Here is an 18,233-nt window from a genome sequence, read left to right on the forward strand (position 1 = left end):
ATGCTTGATTTTCATACTCTTTTGAAATATACAGAGCATTTGAGCGTCATCTGGTCTTTATGATTTGCCTGAAATATATGTCTATCAATGTTTTCAGAAATGTGTGTTTTTGCTGGAGACAACGTGCTAACATTTAAAATCTTTTTTATGTAAAAAAGTGTACTATCATAAACCAGATTTTAAATGCGAAGCTCACTGCAAGGAAATTAAAAACATGCATCCTCACGTGTTTTCTTTTATTGTCCATTAACTCTACAAGCGGGTTCAACAAGACATCTATAAAAAGAGAAAATAAAGGGCATGTGGGACAGTTCAGGGCTTAATTTGTAAAAGAAAATAAGTGCTAAAACCCTTCTCAGGAGGCCACTGCAGCCTGCACCATCACTTGCCTCTGCCACTGTTATTCAACCCACCCAAAGCTATGAGAATGGTGTGGGTGGCATATATTATTCTTTTATAATATACTGAACTATTAAGCAACGTTGTTGTGGTCATCTCAAAATTAGACATATAGCGCCACCATGTGGTTAACTGTCATTAGTGTCGGTGTTAAGAATTAAGTGCCAAGCACCGGAAACTACCGACTCAAACTAAGCACTGGGACAGTTCAACTTTTTGCTGGCAGGGTTTCTGTGTTTACAATATTTTATTTCACAAAGTGGGGAGGATTCATTGGCAGATGTTTGCATCAAGGATGAGATAGTCAGGTTTGTCTATTAGTGGTCTAAGAGCAACATTGCCAGCATGAAAGCATATTTGTTTTACCAGCACTGAAAGAAAGATGCAATGTGTGTTTATGTTTTTTTATTTAAGCTAAATTGCCTGCAAAAGATTTCAGCATTTAATTAGGGAAATAGTTCACAGTATGACCTCTTTTCTGTGAAATATGAGCTTTACAACTTTTGCCAAACATTCAATAACAAAGTCCCTGCCGTGCAAACCATAACACTCACCCAAACTGCAATGCCCATGACTTCACCCATGATGCAAATTAAGGAATCACAAGTGACTTTACATATCACTAACATTAATTACATCACAATTGATAGAATAATGTGTATTTGGATAGATGATGTTATTTAATGAGGTTGCGTCCTATTATTTATTGGTTAGATATTTTAAGATCACGGGCACTGTAGATGGGGTGCCATCCATTGTTTTCAAGGCAGGAACTGCAGAATATAGCTGGCTCAGCTAAGCGTAACAGTCCAGGATCACGGAATTTGTTCTGTTTTGATATCATAATGTATTGTAACCATGTGTTTGATGGCATGTGTGGCTCTAGATAAAACATGCTCTACATATTTCTGCCATCTAGTGTTGGGTCCAGAGTTGTGCACATTGGTTTTCTTCGAAGAAGTGTTCTGAGTCACAGGATAGAGTGCCTCCTCCTCTCGGTGATATTGGGCATGGGCATAGATTCCTTTGTTAGATTGTTTTATCTCTGCCGTCAGATTTGGTAATGTGCTTCTCTGCTCTGTGTTCAACTCGCTCCGTTTTGAATTATTTTTTTAAGTTATCCTATTTTGAAGGTATTGTTCTTACTTGTGCTTCTTCCACCTTAGCACTCACCTCGAATCGTCAGTTCGGGCACTGACCTCATGCCCTTCAGGATGTCTATGCCCGACTCAGGCCTATCTTCCATGCAGCACCAGCGGGCATGCCAACCTGATGGAACAGACTCCATTCCGCTTCTGCCCTTGGAACCATGCAAAGTTTCCAGACACCGATCATCAAGAGGCCAACTGCGACACCTGCAGATCTTTCCGATTGAAGAAAACCCTTCAGGACCGAAGAGCATGTTGATTGGAAATGGCGCGCAAGACTCCGGTCGACACCCCAGACGTATGTAGGGAATAGCACGCTCAAAAGAAGCCCGCATAGGAGGAGGACGCTCTCTCCATTCAGGACTCTTCAGACTCTGTCATCTAATCGGGCATTGAAAGCCACAAGATCACTTTGGAGCAACATGTGAGGAACGTGGCCCCTCCTGCCCACAACAAGACTGTTAAAAAGCCCCTTTTCGAGGTCACCGGTCCGCCACTGCCACCAGGCCAGGGTCGGAACTGAAAGGCTTCTTCAGCTGTCCGTCCTTCCGGCTTGGCACCGAAACCATCTGCCACATCACCATCCTCTGCTTCGAACTCCTTTTCATCAGACCGAGAAATCGTCTCCACCTCGATTCGAACTACGGGTCACAGCCAAGCTCCTATATCCTCCACTTTGATGCCACCAAATCGCATTGACTAAAAGTTTTGGTGGCGATAAAACGGAGCCATTACCGTCAGAACACAGACACTCAGGCCAGTCTTCTGATACCCCTTCTCCTATAGAGCCCATCCTGGACACTATGGATGCTCGTCAGCTCCACTTACAAATTCACGAAGCCACATTATTGCTATGTCATCACTACCTGTGCATTTCAAAATTAAGCTTTCTTCCAGAAAGCCTTGGACGTTCCTCAACCTCAAAAGAAGAGAACCAAGGAGAAGGCCACTAGTCCAATTTGGAGGCCTTCCCTGCCACCTCTTTCTCAACCTCCTCCTCCACCTCCTTCATACCCTCAATCTCCCGCCCCTCATCATTCTCCAGCTTCACCTACACAGGGATATATTATACTCCTCAGGGTTGTCTACTGAGGGGGGGGGGGATTTAGGTGGGCCACAACACGACCCAGACGTTTAGGATACTTATGATCCCAACCCTATCCCTTCTAATGATCCTGACCTCTATCCCGAACGCCCCTCACCACGAGGGACACTACTTCGTATCAACAAGTAGTGGCACCAGCAGCTTCCTTTCACAATCTGGAACTGCATACTCTATCGAGCAGGACTTCCTCTTTGATATCCTTACCTCCACACACAGGGATATTCAGATCCTCTCAATGCTCCCTGGCATGCTTCATCACACAGACAAACTCTTTAAGGAGCCGGTCTAGGATTATAACGCTTGAAGCTGAAAAAAAAACAAATCTGCTCACTCTGACCCTACATACGTTAGGTCTCAGGTCCACCCAATTCAATTGCAGCTACCACAGCTCAAAAATGAGATAACAGCCAGGCGACTGGGGACTTTCCTCCCCCGAGAAAGAAAGTAAGAACATTTATGCTGCGTGCAAATGGGTTGCTGCACAGGCCACAGTCATTGGCGAATCGCAAGTTCACAGGCATTGTTGGCTAAATATGACAAGGCTCGCTGGGACGAAATGGAGAACCTTCTCCAGTTCTTACCAGATGAGCACCTAGAAGGAATACAGCAAATAGTTGTTGAGAGGCAGACAATATCTAATAATACCTTTCGCTGCACCCTGGACGCTGCTGACACAGCTGCATGCAGCATCAACACCAGCGCTACTTTGGATTTAAACCAGAGGGCCAGCAAGTGGTCCTTTATACGCCCTACAACAAGGACCGTTTTTTTGGGCTTAATTTGACACTGCCCTTGAGAAGCTAAAAAAAAAAAAAAAAAAAAAAAAAAAAAAGGAGATGGGTACAGCAAAAGCTATGGGTGCCATCAGTCCCCTGCACAAAGAGGGACTTTTTGTTGCCCAGGGTTTAGAGGCTCTTTAAAACCCTCCACATCTAAGGCATCCCAGCAGCCTATTCTAGGGACTTCTACAGAGGCTCCCATAGAGGTACTGCTCATAAGGAATGAGGAAAGAGTGCCACCACATGCAGCTTCTCCTCCACTGCAAAGCAGTGACTACCTTCATCTTCCCCCGCTCATCCAACACCTGTAGAGGGGGAGAGACTACAACACATTTCTTCACACTGAGACCATATTACTATGGACCAATGGATACTCTCCTTTATCCAACATGGTTATTGTCTGGAACTCACCACCACTACTCCCAATATTTCTCCTCGCAATCACAGGCTATATCGGGAACACCTAGTCCTTCTCAAACAAGAAGTCCAATCCCTTCTTCTCAAAGGGGCTATAAATGCTGGTTCCACTGCAACATCAAGAGACAGGAGTATACTCCCTGTACTTCTAGATTCCCAAAAAGAACTGTTCTCTCAGGCCTATCTCAACCTCAAACAAATACATCCTGTCTGAACATTTTCACATGGTTACGCTCCAGGATGTTTTTCCACTTTTACAGCAAGGTGACTTTATGATAGCTCTAGATCTAAATGACACCTACTTTCATATTCCCATTCACCTTACACATCAAAAGCACCTAAGATTCATTATTGCAGGCAAACATTACCAGTTCAAGGTCCTTCCTTTCGGGGTCACTACCACTCTCAGAGTCTCCACAAAGTGTCAGCAGTAGTTGCCACACACCTCAGAAGGAAAAACATTCACATGTTCCCCTACCTCGACAACTGGCTCGTCAGAGCCAGCACCTTACAACAGTGCCAACTACACACTCAGTTGACAGTGGACCACCTTCACAAACTGGGATTCACTCTGAACTTCTCCAAGTCTCATCTTCAACCCCTTCAAGTTCAGCTTTATCTAGGGGCCATCCAGAAAGCTGATCTAGGGTTAGCATACCCCAACCTGGCTTGTTTTCAGACTCTAATCCCTCAAATTCAAGAGAATCACACTTCCACAGTCAGGACCATTATGCAACTGTTGCGGATGATGGCATCTTAAATTGCCATTGTGCACCATGCCAGACTTCACATGCGCCCCCTACAGCACTGTCTGTCTCGCCAGTGGTCACAGCGTCACCTAGAACATCTAGTGTTGTTAGACCCCCGCACTCACTGTTCTCTGCAATAGTATAACACAACCAACCTGTTGAAGGGGTGGCCTTTTCTGGACCATGTACTTCAGGTCATACTGAACACAGACATATCACTAACAGGCTGGGGCACTCACTTTCAAGACCTCACAGTACAGAGCTTCTGAGATCCAAGTCACAATCCATACAGACCAACTACCTCGAGCTTCAGGAAGCGTTTCTGGCCCTGAAATCTTTTCTTCATCGCCTATCTCACAAGGTTGTCTTAGTCCGCATGGACAATATGACAGCCATGTACTGTTTGCAGAAATGGGGGGGGGGGGGAGGCGGGACACTCAGTCATCCCAATTGTCACAACTCTCTCAGACAATATGGAGGTGAGCTCTCCACCACCACATTCACCCCGTGGCAGAGTATCTTCCAGGCTCAGACAACTTTGCAGACCTGCTCAGCAGGATGCGGCAACAAGTCCACGAGTGGGATCTTCACCCACAAGTCCTTCAACCATACTTCACCAAATTTGGAATTCTTTGTGAGTAAGTAGCCTCTTTCTAGCATGGTTACCCCCATTTTTGGCCTGTTTGTGAGTGTGTGTCAGTGTGTTTTTACTGTGTCACTGAGATCCTGCTAACCAGGACCCCAGTGCTCATAGATAAAAACCTATATGTCAGTGTGTTTTGCCTGTCTCACTGGGATCCTGCTAGCCTGGACCCCAGTGCTCATAGTTTGTGGCCAAATGTGTATGCCTGTGTAGTGCCTAACTGTGTCACTGAGGCTCTGCTAATCAGAATGTCAGTGCTTATGCTCTCTCTCCTTTTAAATTTGTCACTGTAGGCCAGTGACTCCATTTACCAATTTCAATTGGCATATTGGACCCCCTCAAAAGTCCCTAGTATATGGTACCTAGGTACCCAGGGCATTGGTGTTCCAGGAGCTCTATATGGGCTGCAGCATTTCTATTGCCACCCATAAGGAGCTCAGACAAACCCTTATACAGAACTGCCATTGCAGCCTGCGTGAAATAGTGCACACACTATTTCACAGCCATTTTCACTGCATTTAAGTAACTTATAAGTCACCTATATGTCTAACCTTCACTTGCTGAAGGTTAGGTGCAAAGTTACTAAGTGTGAGGGCACCCTTGTGTGATGATATTAATTTTGTTTGACCAATGACTTTGTGTTTCACCACTGCGCATATTAGTTGCTCAATGTTCACCAGTAGCACATTGTATGTTTTGTTCAGTTTAGCCGCCTATTGGCTTTGACATGGCATTAGCCATTACTTTCTGTATTCAATTTAGCCGCCTATTGGCTTTGACATTGCATTAGCCATTACATTCTGTACTCTGCCTATTGGCTTTGACATGCTGTATTCAGCTCAGCTGCCTATTGGCTTTGACATGATATTAGACATTGCATTTTGTATTCAGTTCAGCTGCCTATTGGCTTTGACATGATATTAGACATTACATTTTGTATTCAGCTTAGCTGCCTATTGGCTTTGACATGACATTAGACATTGCATTTGATATTTAGGTTAGCTGCCTATTGCCTTTAACGTGGAGTTAGACATTGCAGTTGAGAATCCAAGCTGTATTTTTCCAAGCTGTGTTTTTCCACAAGATGAACCAAGCTGTTTTCTTCGCACAGCAGACTAGACATGATAAGAGAGAGTACATTTGGGGTTTTCCTTTCTGCTCAGGCTTGGGAAGAGGAGAAGTCTAGGAGATCTGGCCAGTCTCCAAAGGCTTGCGTAGTTTTCCCGAGTCTGAGAGGAGGGGGCACGCTTTTGTAAGGATGGCTCGGGCTTCAGAGAATTAGATTCGAATCTGCCTGACTTCGGACTGGAACTTGGTGCCAGTTGCCAGTCTCCCGTGTGGGTAGATAATCTCTTTCTCGCAGTTGACCGGAGTCATCAACTTGCAGACCCCAGAAAGATGAAGCTGTAAATAGTTTCTCACACGGTGAAGTATTTGTTTTGCTTTGCATTCAATATCTTATATATATATATATATATATATATATATATATATATATATATATATATATATATATATATATAACCTGCTGTGTACATTGCAACTGAGAAGTACTGTGATATATTTTGTTTTCATTGCTGCGACGTGTGCTTGAAATCTATTAATTCGTCTCTCACGAACTTGTGGGTGGGGAAGAATTAACAACAATAAAGGTCTTCTTTGAACTCAGAAGTGCATTCTTGATATGTTCTATAAGCTCTGATACGAGATAAGAAGGAAAGCAGAACACCTTGCACTAGCAAAGGTGCCCCCACATAGTTCAGGGCCATCTCCCTGACCTTTGTGAGTGCACTACATATACAATACCTATATGTAGCTTCACAATGGTAACTCCGACTATGGCCATGTAACGTGCCTAAGATCATGGAATTGTCCCCCCATTCCAAATATGGTATTGGCAGCCAATTCCATGCATCCTGGGAGTTCCACCATAGACCCCCAGTACTGCCAAACTAGCTCTCCAAGGCTTGCACTGCAGCTACAGCTGCTGCCACCTCACAGACAGGGTTCTGCCCTCCTGGGGTCTGGACAGCCCAGTCCCAGGAAGGCAGAACAAAGCATTTCCTCTGAGAGCAGGGCGTTACACCCTCTCCCTTTGGAAATAGGTGTTACAGGCTGGGGAGGGGTAGCCTTCCCCAGCCTCTGGAAATGCTTTGAAGGGCACAGATGGTGCCCTCCTTGCATAAACCAGTATACACCAGTTCAGGGACCCCTTCTCCCCTGTGCTGGCTGGAAACTGGACAAAGGAAAGGGGAGTGACCACTCCCCTGTCCATCACCACCCCAGGGGTGGTGCCCCGAGCTCCTCCAGTGTGTCCCAGATGTCAGCCATCTTGCTTTGCAAGGTGTAGGGGCACTCTGGAGTTCCATACCTGAAAAGGTAGCCAATCACCCTGTCAGGGCTATTTAGGGTCTCTCCTGTGGGTTCTCTTCAGATTCTGCTTGCAAGTTTCCTTCAGGAATCCTCTGCAACTACTGCAGCATCCTCTGACCTCGGATCAACCGTAGCCTGCTCAAAGAAATGCTGTAACTGCAAGAGACACTTTTCTTCAGCAACCTCAGCTCCAAATCAGCAACTGCAACAGTTTCCATGGTGTGCATGCTATGAGGACTCCTTGTCTTCATCCTGCACCAGAAGAACCGAAGAAATCTCCCGTGGAGTGACAGAATCACTCCCGTGCTCCAAGCAGGCACCTTCCAAGGCGACGACCGGTACCCTGGGACTCCTCTCACGGCGACAAGCGTGCTCCTAAGGTCACAGAGGGTGGACATCATCGACATGTCCTGAGGTCCTGCTGATGCAATCTGGAGGAGGTAAGACCTTGCCTTCCCTGAGAATGACGGTACCCCTGTGTATTGAGTCTTCTTTGCCTCCTGAGGCCTCTGTGCACTCTTTGCAAAATTCCTTAGTGCACAGCCTGGCCCAGGTCCCCAGCACTCCATCCTGCGACGCTCAACTCGCTGAGTTGTTCTCTGGCGGCGTGGGACCTTCTTTTGTTGTGCTGCCTCAACTGCGATCCTTTGAACCCGGATCCTGCGACTTCTGGGGGTTCTAGCTGGCATCCTGAGGGCTCGCTAAAGTGCTGAGAGCCCCCTCTTCCTCCTCATACAGAGCTGAGGCCCCCAGGTCCCTCCTGGGTCCATCCAGCACCATTTTGATGAAAAATGCACTTTTGCCGTAGCCAAGGCTTGTTGGCACCTTCCAACATGAAATCTCGTCTGAAACGATCTTCAGGCCGTGGGACATCTTTTGCATCATGCAGAAACCTGCTGGCATCTTCCTAGAGTGCATTTCTGCAGTCTTCAACTAACCGGGGACTCTTCTTTTGCACCCTCTTCTGGGTTGGCAGGGGCTCCTGTCCTTCCTGGAACTTCTTTCGACTTCTGGACTTGGTCCCCTTCCTTTGAAGGTCTTCAGGTCCAATAATCCAGCAGTTGTTCTTTGCAGACTTGGTTGGCTGGTGCAAAATCCCCAAAACGAGGTGTAGTGTGCCCTAAGGAAACTTGCAGTACTTTACGCCTGCTTTTCTGGGCTCTAGAGTGGGGTAATTTACTTACCTTTACTGTAGTCTTACTCTCCCAGCAATTCTGCGCACACTACACTTGTCTAGGGGGGAATTTGTGATTCACATTCCACTTTTTTAGTATATGGTTTGTGTTGCCCCTAGACCTATTTTCTCCCATTGCGTTCTATAGGATTTTCTACTGTTTGCATTGTTCTATGAATATTTACTTGTCTAATTTTGTGTCTAGTGTATATATTGTATATAATACTTACCTCCAGAAGGAGTATTATCTCTAAGATACTTTTGGTACTGTGTCATCCAAATAAATACCTTTATTTTTGGTAACACTAAGTATTGTCTTTACTTGAGTATAAGTACTGTGTAACTATAAGTGGTATTGCATGAGCTTTGCTTGTCTCCTAGTTCAGTTTAAGCTGCTCTGCTATAGCTACCTCTATCAGCCTAAGCTGCTAGAACACTACTACATTCACTAACGAGGGATAACTGAACCTGGTGTAAGATGTGCCCAAGGTACCCACTACAATCCAGGCCAGCCTCCTACACTCTTCAAATAGATCTTTTCACCAGAGCAGAAAAGGCAAAATGCTCAAGCTTTGTCATCAGGTACTTGTATCCTCTATCCAAGGGCAGCGCTCTATGTATGGATGGGTCAGGGATATTTGCTGACGCTTTTTCACCTCTCCCTCTTATTCCATTTCTGGTTAGGAGAATCAGGCAAACGTCTCACCATGATCCTTGTAGCTCCCACTTGGGCGAGGCAACCAAAGTTCACCACACTTCCGGATCTTTCAGTAGTTCCCCACAAGAAGCTCCCCAACAGGTCAGACCGTTTCACTTAAAATCAAGGACAAATCAGACATCCAGACCCCAAGTCGCTCAATCTTGCGATATGGCTCCTGAAGTCCTAGAGTTTGGGTACTTGGGTTTGCCTGCTGAATATATGAATATTCTCAGGAAAGCAAACAGACCCACAACTAGAGCTTGTTATGCTGCAAAATGAAAATGTTTTGTTTGCTACAGTCAAAACAAACATATTGACCCTATGAAACATACTGTTGAAGAGATTGTTTATTTATTTACAAAAAGCAAATCTAGCCTACACTTCCATTCATCTACATCTTGCAGCTATCGCTGCACATCTACAAAACAGACAACATATTTCCTTGTTTAAAATCCCAGCCACCAAGGCTTTCATGGAAGGCCTTAAACACATCCTTCCACCTAGGGTTCCCCCCTGCACCATCGTGGAACTTAAACATTGTCCTTAACAGACTCATGGGTCCTCCTTTTCAACCACTCTTTTCATGTCCTCTCCAATACCTTTATTGGAAGGTAGCTTTCTTAGTTGTCATCACATCACTCAGGTGTGTCAGTGAGCTTGAAGTACTAACTTTGGAAGAACCCTCCTTCCAGATTCATAGGGAAGAAGGAATCCTTCACACTAACCCTAACTTCCTACCTACAGTGGTTTCTCAGTTTCACAAAAAACAGTGTATTGAACTACCCGTTTTCTTTCTGCAACCTGACTCTGTGGCGGAAAGGGCTCTCCACACTATAGATGTTAAAAGAGCACTTGTGTTTTACATTGACAGAACCAAAGAGTTTAAGAAAACTAAACAGCTCTTTGGAGCTTTTTCACTACCTCATAAAGGCAATCCAAATATTCAAATCTGATATATTGAGATGGATAATTAAATGTGTACAAAATTGTTATGCTAAAGCTAAGAGACCCTTACCTGTTACTCCTAGAGCACATTCTACTGGGAAAAAGGTGCTAGTAGGGCTTTCTTAGAAATATCCCAAAAGCTGAAATTTACAAGGCAGCTACATGGTCTACACCACATACATTCACAAAACACTGCTGTGTAGATGTACTAGCACACCATCAAGCCAATGTAGGTCAGACTGTGCTATGAACACTTTTCCAAACAACGGCAACTCCTACAGGCTAGCCACCGCTTTCACAGAGGGACTGCTTTACAGCCTATGAAGAGCATGTGTATCTACAGCCACACATGCCATCAAATGGACAATGTTGCTTACCGGGTAAGCATCTGTACGTGGCAGGAAGTGCTGTAGATTCACATGCACCCTACCTCCCCCCTGGACACCTGTGGCCATTGCAGTTACATTATATTTGTATATATTTGTACATATGTATTTACATTTTTGCACAGACATCTGTCCATCCTTCTTTACACTCCTTTCTCACCTGCCTGTGGGAAAATAATCTAACGAAGGAGTTCATGCCCATGTGCAATATCACCAAGAGGATGAGTCACTCGATCCTGTGACTCTGAAAACTTATTTGAATAAAAAACAACTTGCACCACTCCCAGCACAACACTAGATGGCAGTAGTATGCAGAGCATGTGAATCTACAGCACTACATGCCATAAACACATGCTTACTGGGTAAGTAACATTTTCCTTATTTGAAAGATAGGTTCAGACTTATGTTTTTTGGTGGTGTTGAAGGTGCCCTTCACGCTGCTTAGATGAGTTGAACCTCTTACGTTGTTTGTTGCAGGGCCTAGTCTTTGGCCTGGGGAAGTGTCCTATCTCAGACCCACTCAATTGTAGTTGCACACGTCCTTCACCGTGTAGCTTCTGTGCATATAAAACATTTTCACCTAAAAAAAATCTCACAACTCGCACCTGAAGTTATCATCAGAGATGTGCTTAGAACAGGCTTCACCAACTAATAGTTTATGGACTCTCTAACCACCTGTAAGTAGTTCTCCTGTGCATGCAGCCCAGTATACTAAATTAGAAGGTATTGCTTGGCTGAATTAATGTATGTAAACCGAAATTCAAGAAGAGAACGTGTGTCTTTTCAGACACTCGTTAGCGGCTGTTGGAGAAAAATGAGAGTTTCCTAAATGTATTTAAAGCTGATATTTCTGTGAAAAATCATGAGGCGCTGAGGAGACTTATTCTCCCTCTTATTATCTTTGTGCCGGGGACATTGCAGCTATGGCTGTTATCTATTACTCACCAAAAGGCATTCCACATTAACAAAGTCTTGTACACATTACTGCATGCAACCATGAATGATGAACTGAGGTAAACCACTGCTAGAAATCTAGCAGATGGTGGCTGCTAACGTAATGATGTGTGATGTTGCCATCATTACAACACTGACCTGTACAAACATGTACACGGTACAATATTAAGCAGATTGGAATACTGCAATGTCCTGCTTCTAGGAGCTCAGGAGTACCTAATTAACACATTATATAGGGTACACAAATGTGCAGTAAATCTGACAGTGAATAAAAGAAGAAAGGACTCCTCTTCAGCAGCCTAGAGAGCCTTACACTGGCTGCCAGTGAAGGAATGTATTACATTCAAGGCTCGGTGTATAGCTCACACAGCAGGAAATGGCTCTGGTCCTGTACAAAAGTTTTGCTACTACAAACCAAGTAGGGTCCTACGTACAGCAACAGCAAATTTGATCAATATGCCAAAATTTAGGAATGTCAGGGTGGGTGGGAAGCCTCTTAAAGTCAAAGCGGCTCAGGTGTGGAATAAACTACCTACTGAGCTAAAAATGTCAGTTCATTCATTTGTTTATAATATTAGTAGCTCAGGATGATTTTGACTGTCCATAAGTAGTTCTTATTACAGAAAGGGTTGGTGATCCCTGGCCTAGAGTATGCAATATCATTAGTAAGTTTACAATATGTGCTTTTTTGGATAACAACGTAAAATAACACTGCATACTTATACTACAGTGACATCAGCAATGCGTTTAGTAGCTCTAAATGGTGAATTTGTTTTATGACTACTCCGTGCTGTTGACCACTCCGTGATGGCAAAATAGTTTGTGCACTGATTGCAGGGAAGAAATTAGCCTATCTCCAGGTCATAGCTGGGCAAGGCAAGTTCAACCTTTCATACTGTCATGATTGCTAAAATGAATACAATTGATTTAGCTAGTAATTGCACTGATTTTTCAAGTGCCTAGATACAATTCTGTGTGTGGAGGGCACTAAATAAACAATTGTTACTCTTAGGTTACAACAGGCATCTCCAACCTTATATGTAATGAGAGCTACACTTATGTTCAATGAAAATCATCTTGAAGTACTAATATTGTTAGAATATAATAATGACCACATCAGACAGGATTAGGTGAGTGGGATCCATATGCAAGATTATCAGCAGTAATTACCTAAGTAAAGCAGGCAAGTATTGCCAACAGTAATATATAGAAATGGATTTGTCAATGTGGATTGTCTTTACATTGAAACGAAGTTATTAATATTAGTATTAGGTCTCCCCAACGTCACCTGATTTATCACTCAAATATCAGCTTTAAATATATTTTTTAATTCTCCGATCTTCATTTTATGAGTTTTGAAAACACATTTTGTTGTGAATGCACTCTTCAATCTTGATATAACTATATTTAATCAATTGAGCAAAGACTCTTCATTGAGTAGACTAGGCTGCACACAGGAGAGCTACCAGTAGCTCACAGGCTACTCGTTGGCGAAGCCTCGATTACAGTTTTGCACCCCTAGTCATTGCAAATGGTGTCACCGCACTGGCACCAAGCTCAGAGGACGCTGTGTTTTGAAATATGTTAGGAGTTTAAAAACTGCTGCAGTTAGTGATTTTCAGGCATTAATACAAATGTCAAGGAACTCTGGTGAATAATGTATCTGCTAGAGAGAGATCAGATTTTTGTTTCATGGAAGTTTTGACTCAGTATCAAGTAGTGCTGATGGTTAATATGCCTGCTGCAAGGCACAAGTGCTGTTGATCACAGAATTCAGTGGGTTACTGCTTTTGTCATAGAGATCTTTTGATACTTGCAGTTCACAATTTACAATCGTAACATAGCACAGCGAGCTATGTACTGTCATCAAGGAGCTGCATGGCACAGATTTAGAACCTTATGTTCTTCCCCTGTCTTTCATTATCCTAATGGTGCTACAAAGACCTCATTTGGATAAAAACAAATTCTTCTTAGTAAAACCAACACTAATCACGGCATTACAATTTAAATCCTGAATTGGTGTTTCTGAAACCTAAGAACTCTTAAAATATAGTACCTACCAATATGGATGACGTGACCTCTACAGCTTGTATTTTACCAACCACAGAGGGTAACCCAGAAAAACCCAAAGGGGTCTGGGTGGAACTATATCAAAAAAAAAACATAAACCCCTGGGAACTAATTGTGACCATAGTCATCCCACCCCTCATATCCACACATACAGCATTACCAATCAATTATTCCAAAGAACATTATTTATTCCAAATACAATATATATTTTACTTCATATAAATACAATTTATACAGTCTCCCATCGTATAGCAAAAAGAAAAGAAAAAGGACTGAACCAAGTGCAAATCAGATCAAGTGCTCGTGATTCAGAAAGAGTTAGAAAATCATAGATTTCCCATTACACAATTTGAGAAAATACATTAAAAATATATAATATAAAACAGTCTGTTGGTTATTCCTTTAGCCACATTGCATCATAATTTGATTTCTCAAACAGGATTATATCCCCAATTGAGTCCTTTAAAAAAAATAAAGCTAATCCATGCTAGAGTATCACCGTCAACGTTCTGACCCCCTCTTGGCCTTTAGCCAAACACCGGCTCCACATTGATCTTCCTCAAGACTGATCAAGAGGGGACACCTTCATAACTCCACATTACATTAAAGCTCCATCTTCATCAGTAACACTTAGTCCAACAATCTTAACTATCATAGAATCAATCCATACGGTTTTCACTTAAATTAATTTCTTTTCAAAGGACTTCCATATGTCGTCTCTTCTATTTCTATCTGATAGCCGTTTAGTTGCCACCATTCCTTCTTAGTCGTCTTCAATCTCACAAGCCCCTTTCTTCGGAATAATTGAATGGTAATGCTGTATGTGTGGATATGAGGGGTGGGGTGACTGTGGTCACAATTAGTTCCCAGGGGTTTATGTTGTTTTTGTGATAAAGTTCTACAGCTTGTAGTTCTCTTTGTCTTGTATAACATTTCCGGTACATTGATTTACACATGTATGATTCATTGTTTCTGTATAATGTGTGTGTGGCGTAAAGTGCTCGGACAGCCACACTACAAAACTAATAAAATACACGTGAAAGAGGCTATGGAGAGACGAGGGGCACTGTTGGTAGATGGTGGTGAGGTAATCCAGGGAGAGGGTCGTCAATGGGAACCACCACCAAAGACTTTTCTGTCAGTGGCACCAACACTAAAGCCAGTCCCCCTAAAAATGTAAGCAGATCCCATGATCCTTACTAACACCTCATGTATCATTCATTAGACTGTCTCAGATAAGAAGGGACTGACCCCATATTTTCAATCGCTAGATTGCCCACCTCAGCCCATCTCATCACGGACACCCTCTAGTCCTGGGAGTTCAACCAACAAATCATTTCGACCAGGTATGTTTATCAAATCAGTTGAAAGAAGTGAATCAGGGCTGCAAAACTCAGAATACACCAGGCTGTCACGTGAAAAGCCAAGACTGCAAACAGTGCCTTTAATGACAGAAAGTGAGGGACCTGTCCTCGTTATAAGGTGAACTGTGATCTAGTGTTTAAATTGTCCCTTTTTGCAGACTTGACCAAATAATGTGATCCACTGCAAAAAACTTAACTCCCCTGAACTCTAGCTTCCTAAGTCAGGTAGCGCTTAGAAATCGACAAAATGACAGAAATGAGCAGGCTGTAAATTAAATTTTAAAAACTTTACATTTACTACCCACAGTCTCCCCTCTGGTCATAGACCAAGCATACCTCCAGCGGTAGTTCGGGTGGTTCCATATTTTACCACACTGTGGCTCGTGTGTCAAGTCTTTCCTGGTGCCCTGCCTGGAGGCAGCAGTCACGAGAGCACCATCATTGCCTGTCCCAGTCTGTTCCTCATTACCTCGCGATTTCCTTGTCCAAGTTTAAGGGTTAGTTGTCATTCTTCTGTCTTCCGCTTAGACTCTTGTTGTTGGTGTCTCTTCCAATACCGATCTTCCAATACCGATCTCCCTCTCCTCCAGATCTACTCCTTTCAATTACTCGCACCCCTCACCCCTTTTCGCTCCCTCGACAGCTGCCAAAAATGTCCTCGCTCTCTAGTCACTGATAGAAGGTCACTTTCACTATTAGCTCCATGAATGTTCATAGGTACTCTTATTATTCGCACCTTTCTCAAACTGTCGACACACACTCCGTGACGTACTTGCACTGCCACTCCTCGAGTGTCACTCTTGCTGCTACTCTCACAGCTTCCCTTCCTGTCACTAATAAGTCCAAGGAACTCGAGTCACTGCATCTCCATGACTCCTTGACAGTTCCTGCCTCTTCCTCGCTGACGTACTAGCGTTCCACCGTTAGGTTTCTACCGTTATTGTCCTCAGAGTGTTCGTATTATACTGTCAATCACTTTTCTATTATCACGCTTTTCGGCAATTCTTCTTTAACCCCTGTCCCTCTCTTGTAGTTTACTCTCTCTTCGCCCTCTCAGCCCAGCCCTCCACGCCCCTTCTGCTGTCCCTTCAATCTATCTCTCCCCTTTGCCCTCTCTTCTCTCAGACCTTCCTCTCGCTGTTGAAGTCGCCTCGCTCTCTCCTTTTAGGTCACTGCCTCGCAATGCTCTCTCTATCTCTGGCGCTCCTAACTGAGTTCCTTTTATGATTATAATCACAAAGCTCTTTACGCAAACAGGTCAATTTCCAATACCGGCCTCTTACTTCCGCATTCACCGCAGCAACACCGCACTTCCTTCTGGGTATTGCAGTTCGGTCGCGCTATTCTTGCCCCGCCCGACTCCAGGACGGTAGGAATCGTCTATTAACAGTCGTTGCTGCCAAGTTTTCATTTTTCTTATGTGTGACATTTCCATATTTTCCGTGTATACATGGGTGGCATTTAGATTTTTAAGTGTGACGCGTCTCTTTTTCTTTCCAACTACTCTATGGACCATAAGCATACCATACTGTTAATTTACATGAACACAAAAAAAGACGAAACAGCACCCACTTGTGATTCTTTTTTCACAACTAATTCCGATGGGCCAACTACTATGAACATTGAAAACATAAATATTAGACACATTGAAATATAGCTTCAAAAGCCGCTTTAAGTTCTCCTTAATATCCTGTTATACATGCCAAATATTTCAAACTTGTACGTTAATGGGAGCTTTTGAAAGAAGAACTGGGGAGAATGTATTTTCTCCATTGGCTTATACAGAAGCAGACACTTTTATGCCGGGAAATCTAAAAAGAAGCCATTTTGGCTTACAAAATCAGAAGTCTCCCAGCTATCCTGGAGCGGGCCTGTCCACAGGGCGGACCAGATTTGGCCTGTGCACAACAGACAGAAGCCCAGGCGGTTGGGGGGTGGATTTGAAGGCCGCGAAAATAGAGCACCAGATTTGTGGGCGACCTTTGAACGAAATCTGGGCACACCTAAATAGGCTAAAATGGGGGAAAGCAGCAGGCACCTCACAGTCATTCTAATTCGATTCTGGTCTCTCAATTGGATTGGTCAGAGCCGAACAGGAGAACAGAGACTAGAGGCACGCACAGCTGACCTGCCTCCGTCCTAAGGTCCGCAAGCGCTGGACCGGAGTCCACAGCTGCCTGCACGCACTGCTCGCATATATATTCTTGCACAGTCGTCCAATTGTTTCTGGGAGGACCGCATCGTCAGCGTCACCAGATGAGAACCAGCGGAAAACATACACCCAGAAACCAGGAACATCACACAAGATCCCAACCCACACCCCAAGAAACAGACATGGCAAAACACATGTGGATGGAAGGACCTATGGAGATGTTACATGGCCCAAGCAAAGCAATCCACCAGCAACAACCACCCCAGTTTCGTCCTGAGAATTAAGCACTGATATCAACTGGCAGAAACTCATTGTGAAGATTGCAAAAGTAGTAGCAGATATGAATATCCACTCTCTGGTGACAACGGTGATGAACCTCATCCCCAGACTTTTCCATGGTGAAGAAATCAACCATCATGGAAGCCAAGACTAAGAAAAACTCTGCCTTCTCAATGTGGAAGTCCAACAGCATTCAAAACAAAACTGATGAACTCCTGCATCTGATGGAATCTAAGAACGTGAGTGTATCGCTTATCTCTGAGACCCATCTCCAGATAAACCAGAAGCCCAACCCAGCAAATTATACAGTATACCGAACAGACCGCTCAACTGAAGCCAAGGCGGAGGTACAGCTGTGATCGTCAGCACAAAAGTGAAGTATCATGAAATTGCACTACCACTAGTGGGGAGCATTGAAGCAACAGGTATACAGATTCAGACATCTGCATGCCCCCTCCAACTGATTGCCACCTACTTACCACCAAGCCAGCAATGCCCAAGCGGAATAGATGCTCTACTGGACTCCAGCATCCCAACATTAATTGGAGGAGAACTTTATGCCAAGCACAAATGCTGGAACTCTCGGACCTCAAACA

General features: G+C 43.9%; 1 protein-coding gene across 1 annotated transcript in view; it reads right to left on the minus strand.

Moving 5' to 3' along the window:
• Positions 1–16,511, minus strand: part of LOC138267979 (F-box/LRR-repeat protein 2-like) — a 127,687-nt gene extending 111,176 nt beyond the window's left edge. The window contains exon 1 of the mRNA XM_069217284.1: positions 15,543–16,511. Within this exon, the coding sequence (XP_069073385.1) occupies positions 15,543–15,569 (27 nt within the window). The 5' untranslated portion in view covers positions 15,570–16,511. The remainder of the gene's footprint in view (positions 1–15,542) is intronic.
• Positions 16,512–18,233: the final 1,722 nt, after the last annotated feature.

Source organism: Pleurodeles waltl, chromosome 12 (assembly GCF_031143425.1).
Source record: "Pleurodeles waltl isolate 20211129_DDA chromosome 12, aPleWal1.hap1.20221129, whole genome shotgun sequence".
Taxonomy (NCBI): Eukaryota; Metazoa; Chordata; class Amphibia; order Caudata; family Salamandridae; genus Pleurodeles; species Pleurodeles waltl.